We start from the raw sequence: 10699 nt of genomic DNA, 5'->3' as shown, positions 1-10699 counted from the left end.
GCTTTGTTGCAACTTGGATATCACCTATTGTTCCGCGGGGGAATGTGAGCACCAGCAAAAAGCCAACCTGCGCCTCCTCAGCCCTCACCAGGACCTGGCATGAGGGAAATACATTTGTGGCAGGAATTCGGGAGCCCAGCTGGAGTTCTCTTTGCTTTCCTGTCCCTAGATGGGGGGGGGGGGGGGGCGGGGGCAAGTCTATATCCTGACTTGTGGGACTAAGAGCCATTCAGACAAAGGTTAACCTCTTAAGCGTTTTTGTCTCTCTTTAGATATATGGCAAAACCAGTCCATTCTCCCCAAATTAATCTGTGCTAAAAACTCTGCTTAGAACTCGGAGACCTGGAGATTCTTTACACTGGCAATTAGAAACTCCCGTAATTGGTTAGCCAATACCAAGTGGTCTGTCCTGAAAACTCATAGAGCAACACTAAAAGATACTAAAAGCAGTAAAACACACACCCACACACTCCTAAAAGAAAGTGCGAGGGCAGGGTGAGTGGGTATACATGGGGTAGGGAATTGAAAGGATGAAAGGGGGAAATGATGTAATTATATTTTAATTCAAATAACACAAACAGTCTAGGCCTAAAAATCAAGGGGAAGAAAAACAACTGAAGAAAAACAAACAAGAAAACCCGAGTTTCAGTACCATAACGTACTAGAAAACTTTAAGCAGAGAGGGCTATGCATGTTCTTGAATTGCAATTTTAGTAAGAAGCAAAACAAAACTCAAGGGAATGTGTGTTCCATGTATTTCTAGCTCTGGGAACCACTCTCTCCCTGAGGTGTAGGGCCAGACTGCTTTTTACACTTTTCTCAGGTGTAAAGGAAAACATCTCTTTGCCAGTCGGACGGCTGCGGGTCCCATTCACGAAGCACAAGACGTGGCCGCAGAACAAGGACAGAGGACCCCTGATCAACAGGGAAGCCCGGGTGCCAGGCGCGGCCAGCGCAGAAGGTGCGCGCGCAGGTGCAAGCACCGCCCTGGGCGGGGCTAGCGGTGATGAGAGGCGGGGCGAACTGCGGGGTCCAGCGGGTGCTGGAGAGCAAAGGAAGTACCAGGGGAGGAGAAGGGAGTAGGAAAGGGTAAAAGAGGAGCTGGAGCGGGAGGCTTGTGGAGAGGCAGGGAAGGAGTGAGACTGCGGGAAGAAGCCCGGAGGAAGGTGTGTGGGAGGAGCGGTGGGGAGGAGCGGCCCGGTGTGGGGAGGAGTCTGCAAACTTTCAGTTCAAGGGCATTGTGGGAAGTAGCCATGGTCTGAGGCTGGCGCCTCACCTGTCAGCCGCCCGGGCTGCTACAGTCTCTTCTGGCCCTCGCATCCCGGGCGATCGCCTCTGTCGGGACCTGGGCGGCTGCGGCCACCATGGTGAGTGAGTAGGGCTGAGCATCGTGGTAGAGCTGGTTCGAGCGGTGCGCACTCCAGGTGACACCTGCGGCTCCAGGGCCGGACACACGGCTGGGGAAGGGGTACGCGGCGAGCCTGTCTCCGGGTACCGCCGAGTCACATGAGCGGGTGGCCCGGCTGCTCCGGACAGTGCAGGACTCCCCCTTCCTGCTAGTCCCACGGACACTAGGCACCGCGCTTCATTCATTTCAGTCTCTTCGCTGATCACTTGGCCCCAGCCAGGTGCTGGGGATGTCGTGGGGTGCTTAACACCGGTAGGAGAGGATGCCTAGGGAAAGCGATGGTGATGGAATGTTGAAATAAAAATAACTTCCCAGAGTGAGGAGTACTCCTAAGCCTCAAGAAACCTGGCTGAGAGGCAACTTTTGATTTAGTGGCCTTTTGGAGGAAGTAACATTTGAGCTCCTCGAGGTCCTGGGAGAGCGCACAGTCGTGAAGGGGAGAAACAAACCCCGGTTTGTGACTGGAGAGGCGGGAGGGATACCAGCTAGCAGTTCTTCATAAGGTAAAGTTTTGGTTTTTGTTTCTCTCGAATTTTAACATGAAAAGTGATCTTATCGATTCTACACTTCATGAACCCCTTGACTGATGGTGAAGAATGGACTGCGATGTGTGGGGTGGGGTGCTCTATCCACATGAAAGTCCGGAGACCCGCTACACTCAGAAGTGGTTATCCAGCTCTGGATGGAAGCAATACCTGAGGTTTCTCTCGCACTGGCTTTCCGCTGGGACAGTGACTGGGTGGGCAGCTTGTCCCACTTCCCCAGTTGTGCACAGTTCCCAAGTGCTCAGAGAAGTGACCTTCTGAAGGCACTTTTTGGACGTAGGAAGAAGGTTGAGTTGGAAAGTAATTTATTGCTGAGGAACCTGGACAGAGAGGCCAGAGGATGTCGGCGAGGTTCTCAGCGTGTCCATTTTTGCTTGTTGAGGGTTTTGGTAAATGCAGGGTGGTGCAAAAAGGCCCCTATAAATAATGGAGCCACTCTCTTGGCTTGCTCAAGTTTCCCAAGGAACAAGGTGACAGTGTACCCAGGAAGACAGCTCATTTGCCTAATGGAGGTGGAATGAGGGCCCCCAAGTTTCTGTGGAGCCCAAACCTGTTTCTGTAGGCACGGACAGGATTTGAGGGAAAGATCCTGAGTTCTAAACAGCACACCGTGGGAGGTTTTCTCCTCCCGAGTCAAATGACCTTCAGAAATCTGGGAAGTTTCTTCAGCTTTCCCTCCAGTCCCTGCCTCCTGTGTGTGTGTGCCTTGGCCTTGTCAGGGAATACTGTTACTAGCACTTCTGGTAAGCCAGTTCCTTCCCTCCATGATCTCATGCCACCCTTGCAAGCCCCAAACCAGGTGGTCACCTTTACCTGTCACTGCTTGACCTCCCTCTGTCTGGGTTTGTCCATTGGTTTAGTGGAATAGCCACTGTTCCTAACTGATACTGACAGGTGTACATTTGTGGCCTGGAAGGTTGGAAGGGTCCCAAAGGGTTTCTTAGAGGTTCACAAGATCAAAGCCATTTTCATAAGGATGGTAAGGTCCTACTGTGTCCTTTTAATCTGCATTCTCAAGACTGTATTGACGTTTCCTTGAGTCCAAGTGTTCTGAAATATTAACAGCCCAACAAATCTAGCTGTCTTCTACTGGGCCAGATTAGAGGAATTCGCCAAACTCCAATGTGATGCTTCACATCACTAATGTTCTCTCTCCTTCCCTCACCCCTCTTTATTATTTTCAATTGAGTTAGTAAATACCTGAAGTTTATTCTGTTCTGTTTTGTTTTCTAATGCAGTAAGTATCAATGGCTTAGTAAACAGAAAACTCTTTGACTTTCTCATTGTCATGGAGATGCCCCAGGACCATGAACAAGCACACACACAAGTGTTTTAAGGAACTCCACCCTTGTCTGTGCTCAGCAGCATTTCATCTCTCCTGCTCTGCTGTCAGGAGAAAAAAAAAAAAGGATCTGGTTCTATTGCTCACAAGCCTAGTAAGCCCTTGCTTCTGACAGCCAGTGACTCCTTCCTCATTCCTAGATCCTATCTCCTTCAGAGGATAATTTCAGAAAGTGTGCTTCATATTATGTGTGATATGAACTCCAGGCTGGTTAGGCCCTGTTTGCATCTTTTTTTTTTTTTTTTTTTTTTTTTGGTTTCTCTGTGTAGCCCTGGCTGTCCTGGAACTCACTCTGTAGACCAGGCTGGCCTCAAACTCAGAAATCCGCCTGCCTCTGCTTCCCAAGTGCTGGGATTAAAGGCGTGCGCCACCACTGCCCCGGTCCCCTGTTTGCATCTTGATCACGATGTTTGAATCATCTGTATCTTCATCTCTTGCCTTTGGTTAGAAATCTTGATTTTGGAAAACAATGCTAAGCCTTTTGTGCTTAAGAAAAACCCACCCCACCCGCTGTATTTTAAAAATATTATCAATAGGAATTTACTATTGACTGTTTGAAAGAGTTGACAGAGGAAGGAGGGTTTTTGGTTATTGTTGCTTTATTTTTCCTTATAATAACATGGGGACAACTAGAGAGAAACGTGAGAGGCCTTTGGGATGCCTTTAGTTTAAAAAAAAATGCAAGTGGGTTTTGATTTATGAAGTCCTTGTAAAAAGTTGCTCTTAAGTTTTCACGCCGCCTAGCGAGCATCATAGAGGAATCATCTCAGTTGAAGAAACCCAAAAGGAGGTCCCTTGGGAAATGTGACTAGTTCTGTTGTAAACTCAGTTCATAATGTTTGGTATGGTATGGTATGGTATGGAGTCAGATAGATTTATATTAATAGTTCAGAGGTTCCTGGGCTTGTAACTTCCTTTCTACTATTTTTGGGGGACAAAGTTTCACTCTGTAATGGTATTTAGTTTGAAACTTGGTGTGTAGACCACAGAGTTTGGCTTCTTATCTCCACTGATTCTCTTGGCCCTGCCTCCTAACTGCTGGAATTCCAGATGTGAGCCACCACACCCAACCTGTGCTTGTGATTTAGAGAGCTTGCTGACTGAGTTGTGAAGCCATTTCTCTATTAGGCCAGCATTCCTTTGAAGCAGCGTGAGGGGACCCTTCTCCCAAATCCAATTATAAAAGAACTTGCCCCTGTTTGTGGAGGGTATGAAGGTGGAGCAAGCATTCTTGAAATTGTAGTTTCCTCTCCTCCACTCCCTCTTCTTGGTATAGCAATCATGGTCTGAGACTTAGATACACTGAAATAAGTCTGGTGATATTTTGTCGGTTTAAAATTCCAGCTCGGGGGAAACAGAATCCATTGGAATAATGAGTTCTTTGCTCCCTGTGGCTTGGTCTGGGCTGTTGGCCAGCAGTTAGTGTGGGGTAGGGGGTTTTGGAGAAGTAGGGAGAATGACCTTTAGTGGTCTCTAGTTGTCCCACGTAGTCTTCTCACATGTCATCATCACTACCACTGAGGCTATTGTTGACCCCTGACCCTGATGATGACTACTTCTTAGTCCCCATCACTTCTCCCTTTTGTGCTAAGTTTTGTCACCTGCTTTGTAAATTTTGCATGGTGTTTTACCAGCAGAACTAAATGGACAGAATCAGTTGGTGTGGCTTGTATTTGCCACCTTGGGTGGTCAGTGCCTGCTCTTTAGGGGCTCATGAATTACACCATCATGAGCTAGGGTATTACAGCAAAAATGGTACCCCTTTTACACACACACACACACACACAGACACACACACGCAGTCAAATTCCATTAAGAGTCCCTTGAGACTCACACTTCATGAGGTCCCCATGAGTCAATTTTCAGTTTTATCTTCTTGTCACCATAAGCCGAACTTCTTCCAGAGATCTGAGCCTTTCCCCAGTTGCTTTCTGCCTAGGTCTGATCCTTCTATCTCTCATAGAATTTTCCTTTCTGTATATCTTATTCTTCCCAGACACTTCTTCTCACAGAATTCCCTGTTCTTCACGAAATAATCTAGCCATTATCCAGAAAACTCCCTTTAAACAAATCCCAGCTCTGAGATCCTGTGACTTAAAAAGCGCGGACCTAGTAGATTGCAGGAAGTGCCTTTGAATCATGCTAGCAATCTACCCAACTATCAAGAGAGTTGTACTTAATGTAAAGCTTCGGGTAGCACTGTCAGTTAGAATTCAAACACTGCATGGTCTATGCCGTAGATGGTTCCTACTGTGAATGAAATGCCTTAGGAAGCTGGCCTGCAAAAAAAAAAAAAAAAAAAAGAACTGCCACTAAAGTCACTGGTCTGGAAGCTTCCTGACAGGTAGAGCTAGCTCCCAAAATTGCTCTCTCTAAATAGTTGCTAAGAACTGCCTTGGGGGAAAAAGATGGTCATTCATTAGTTATTCAGTGTAGTCAGGCATGGAGTTAAGGTACATTGAGGCAAGAAGAAGGACATAAAGAGGTCCTCACGTTATGACCTTGCTGGATCTTCTCACATAGTTTCTGCAGTGGAAATGACTGGTTTGTGTCAAAGTTCAGTAGTAGACTCTTCAAGGCTGTGGGAAACTTCCAAACTGAGTGTATAAGGGAGGAAGTAAACTGAGTTGAAAGCTGAGGTGCCTGTTTGCTTTGTGTGCTTATTCTTGTAGAGACTCTCAGTCTTTCTAATGCTGTGATTCTTTAATAAAGTTCTTCATGTTGGGGTGACTCCCAGCCATCAGATTATTTTCATTACTACCTCATAACTGTAAATTTGCTACTGTTACGGATTGTAATGTAAATATCTGCTATGCAAGGTATCTGATATGTGACCCTTGTGAAAGGGTCGTTCAACTCCTGCCCCCCCCCCAAAAAAAGGGCTTGTAACTCCAGGCTGAGAACTGCTCTTACAGAAGGTGGATGTCAAGGAGTGACCACGAGTCATCTTTGGCACAGTGTTTAGATTTGGAAGAAAATGTTTATATTAAACACATGCAAGAATGACAGTGAGGTCATGGCCGCTCCTAGGGTACGCTCCTAGGTAAGCTTGAGGAGAAGGTTTTTATTGTAGATATGAAGGAGAATTCAGCCAGAGCCATCTGGAAGGATCCAGAGCTGAGAGAGAAAGAAGTACATTAGACAGGGCCAGCAGACTGAACCAGGCCATGAGAGAGAGGGGGTGGGGAGGACAGTGAGAGGATGAGTAGAGAGAGGGACCAAGAGAGCACATGGCTGAAATAGCTGGGTGTTATAGGAATCAGAAGTTTGGGTGTGGGAGGAAGGGATGTGAAGCTCAGGCTGGAGACGCTTAGGCAGGGTGGTGGTGGTTAGAAGTGCTGAGAGAGGCCAGCACTCTGTAACAGGTGCTTGTGATGCTGGGAGACCCTGGCAGCCAGCATCTGCTTTTGATATTTCAGTAAGCATCTCAGCTAACTATTTGTCCTGAGTTTCTTTGGAATCTGTTGATACATATTTAGGTTTAAGATATAAAATCCACATTTAACTTATAAAGTCTCAAATCAGAGACTGTTTGTGTAATCAGAGACTAGTTCCTTACAGCTAGACCGGGTTGCATGAGGCGATCAGCTTTTGCTTTTGCTTTTCAATAGGAATATATGAGAGGCAGTAATAATGTAAGGTAGTTTTCCAGGATAACGCACTTTCTCTGGAAAGGGTAGTTGGTAATATCTAGGTTTTGCAAACCCTAAAGTCTTTATCACTCGACTTTTCTTTTGTGAATCAAGGCAGTCAATAAAATGTTGTATACAATAATAGGCTCGTGGAGGTGCAGGGAGGCAGACTTTGGCTATAGATTGTAGTTTCTTGACCTGTATTCATTTTATACTTCATGTGTGTACATGTTGTATGTGTACCTGCCTGCAAGCCCCTGGGTACAGGCGTGGAGGTTAGAGGCTGACAGCAGGTATCCTTCCTGTATAATTCTCTACCTTCTTTTTTAAGACCATCTCTCACGTAATCTATAGCTTGCCAATTTGTCTAAATTGGCTGGCTAGTGAGCTCCTTGGGGTACTGGCACATGCTATGGTACTTAGCATCTGCTTTGCTTGGACTCTGGGGATCTGAACTCAGGTCCTTATGCCTGTATCACAGACATTTTAACCACCAAACCCTAATCACTTCAGCCCTTTAACCTATTCAAAGACAACTTTTGCTCATTCACTCATTTGTATATTGGATAAATACATTGGGCATCAGCTCTATGGCAGACCAAGCTAGCTACCTAATGTATGGTACCCAGCACAGACCAAAACCACAAGGTTTCTTTTTCGAAACATTTTGAGAATTTGAACACAACAATGGTAGAGAATTAAACCTAGTGCCACATCCTTCTGAATGCAGACCCTTGTGTAGTTACCTTATGTCGACAGAAGCCATCCCAGATTGAGGCTCCAGAGACTGTCTCATAAGCCAGAAACTCCCTAGCCTCATGGAGCCAATAGTTTTGGTATGGAGGTCACTACTATTGTGTGTTGGGCAATGAGAACTTTCTCTAGTTGATCTCGCTGTCACATACAAGAGACATTCTGATGTTTCTGAGACAGGTAGTGTGTGTGAAAACCCTGCTGTGGTACTTGAAGGGGAATAGCATTGGCTTTTTTTTGTGGCTATTTCCTTCTTGGCCTGAAGGGGTGGGGCCATTCCTCTACCTGGCTTAGCTACTTCTTGACCTTTTCTTGAGCTGGTTCTGACTGGATTATGGTATCAGAAGCTATTTCCATCTCCAGGCATTTGGTTTCAGATTGCTAACTCTCTGCTGAAGAATTGCCACATCAAGTCTCTTTGGTGAGCCCTGGGTGTGGGATGCCAGGGTTTCTCCAGCCCTGCCTTGTTTGGCAGAATCTCTTGGCTTGGATACTCTACATGTATAAAATAAAGAGGTTGCAAGGTGTGATGTTGCTCATCCCAGCACTCAGGAGGCCGAGGCAGACAGACCTCTGTGAGGTCTAGGCCAGCCAGAGCTACATAGTAAGACCTAGCCTCATACAATAGAATAAAATAAAAGGAAACAAATAGAACTAGGTTGAAACTGGAAAGTTCCAGAAGGGTCCAGAAGGTGCTTGTTGCTGACAATTGGCTCCAGATGTCTGATGTGATTTTAAAAAAAAGTTTATTTTTCAGTTTTTTTTTTTTGAGCCTCATTATTTTGAACTGAAGACCTTACATTTTCTTAAAATTTATCATCTTGTTTACTTTTTAGGTTAGCACGTGAGTAGTAAGTATCATCACAGCATCGCTAAACATTTGTGTTATTATACCATGTCCTCAGTCACTCTCTTCTTGCATTCTATAGCCACCTCCCTTTGTTCTTCAGCTGGACACCCTGCCCCGTTTTCCCTCTGTGGATTCCACTACTCTCTCGATTCCTACCTTCTTAATGATATCTTCCACTCTTTGATCCCCCTTACATTTTGTGGCATACAAGCATTCATATCTAAATATACATATAATTTTAAATATGAGAGAAAAGATGGCAGTACATGTCTTTCAGAGTTTGGCTTATTTTGTTTAACATAATGATTTCCAGATCCATTTTAGAATATTTATTTTTAAAATTGTGTATTTTATACACTTCTCCTTTTCTTATATGCAAATAATACATTTTAAACTATAAAAGAATGTGTTTAAAGTAATGTTAAATTTTCAGAAAAATTCTATATTGGTGTTTTTTTCCTGCGCTTTTCCTTTCTTAGTTAGGCCTGGGCATGTCTGTAGTTGAAATGTAAGCAGAAGAGGCCCTATAAAATACATATGCATACTCATACATATGCATATGTGTATATGCACATGTACGCATATATATATATGTGGACACACAATTCCTATCCTGTTATCTACCCATTTGGTCTCTTGGCCAGATTTGCAAGACTCTTACCTTCCATATGAAACACTTGAGAAATCAGAGAAAGAGAGTGAAAGAAAAACAAACAAACCCTCTTACCCTCCTTTCTTCTTAGTGACTCTGGAAACCTTCTGTAATGAGACCTGCTATTCTCATCCGTTCTCAGGAATGACCCTGAAACACAGAGGTGGTTGGTTGTCAGATCTGTTGAGATTGGCCTTTGTGTTCAGAAGACTAAACATGCCTACAAGATTAAGACTGTGTGGTGCTACATGTCCATAATCCCAGCACTGGGGAGGATGAGGCAGGAGTTGGAGGCCAGCCTGAGTTACACAGGGAGACCCCACCACAAGAACAAATCATTCCATGAAAAAGTGAAAAAAGGAGCTGCTGAGCCAGGAAGACGGCACAGTTGGCCATGCAAGAGTGAAGACGTGAGTTTTCATTTCCAGAACACACATAAAAAGCCAGGCCATAGCCAGTGCAATCTGTACTCCTCATGGTCACAGAGGAGAGATAAGAGATGGACACAGCAGAATCCCCAAAAGCTTGCAGGCTGGGCACACAACAGAAAAATGGCAAAGACCTTACTTCAGTGTGAAATGTGGGGATCAACACCCAAGGTGTCCTCTGGTCTCCATACATGTGCCATGGCACATAAGCTCACAGTCACACACTAACATGTATGCACACATTCACGCACACAGATACATATACATATGCACAAGCAAACACACATGCCTGTAAACACACATAAGCATATACATACACATATAAGCATACATGCACACACAGAGACATGCGCATATATACACAAGCACACATATACAAGCAAACACATACATATGCACATGTGTGTACATACACACAAGTGTATACACAAATGCATTCACATATATGCAAGCACACGTGCACAAGCAAACACATACATGTATACACACAAGCATACACATAAGCACACATGTACACATATAAGCCCACATGGATTGCACACAGAATCAGGTCACAGATTCAGATTATTGTCATTGAATTTCCCTCCTTTAGGTTTCATGTCTGCTGTTTGGCCTTTCCAACCACTCTCCCTTCCTCTTTTCGTCCAGAGTCAGGGTAGCAAATTTTATTTTGCAGATGAAGCTATGAGAGGCAAATAAAACGAATATGTTATTTAAGAGTGTCAGAATCCCATCTGATGACAAAGCATGCTGTCAGAAAAACATTTCTGAATGTTCATACATTGCTGTATGTCCCCTGTGGAGGTGACACTTGGGGCATCTTGCCTGGCCCTTCATGACACTCCTACCTATTCACTTCTAAAAGAAGGTGTGAACCCTGTGAAGTTCAGAGGGAGATGCTGTGAGGTAGGTAGTTCTGCCCCCATGTGTAACCCCAGAGCTCAGTTTCCTTGTACACTCTGCTCAAGGTTACCTGAGCATTGGCTGAGATTATCCAATTCTGTTAGTACACTGCCTGGCACCAGGAACACATTCCAAAAGGGTTACTGTGAAGAGAATAGGAAACCACTTTACAGTGGCTTATAAGAA

At 44.9% G+C, this 10699-nt stretch overlaps 1 protein-coding gene across 2 annotated transcripts in view; it reads left to right on the top strand.

Annotated features, from left to right (window-relative positions):
* Positions 1-1272: 1272 nt before the first annotated feature.
* Positions 1273-10699, top strand: part of Ap1s3 (adaptor related protein complex 1 subunit sigma 3) — a 60377-nt gene continuing 50950 nt past the window's right edge. For both annotated transcript variants that reach the window (XR_003710418.1, XM_028760675.1), the window contains exon 1: positions 1273-1367. Coding sequence is in view for 1 of the 2 variants with exons in the window: in XM_028760675.1 (XP_028616508.1) it covers positions 1365-1367 (3 nt within the window). In the remaining variant the exon portion in view is untranslated. The remainder of the gene's footprint in view (positions 1368-10699) is intronic.

The sequence above is a fragment of the Grammomys surdaster genome, unplaced genomic scaffold, assembly GCF_004785775.1.
Source record: "Grammomys surdaster isolate TR1022 unplaced genomic scaffold, NIH_TR_1.0 126546, whole genome shotgun sequence".
NCBI classification, from domain to species: Eukaryota; Metazoa; Chordata; class Mammalia; order Rodentia; family Muridae; genus Grammomys; species Grammomys surdaster.
The sequence above is the reverse complement of the archived record's forward strand: the minus strand, read 5'-3'. Positions and strand labels throughout refer to the sequence as shown.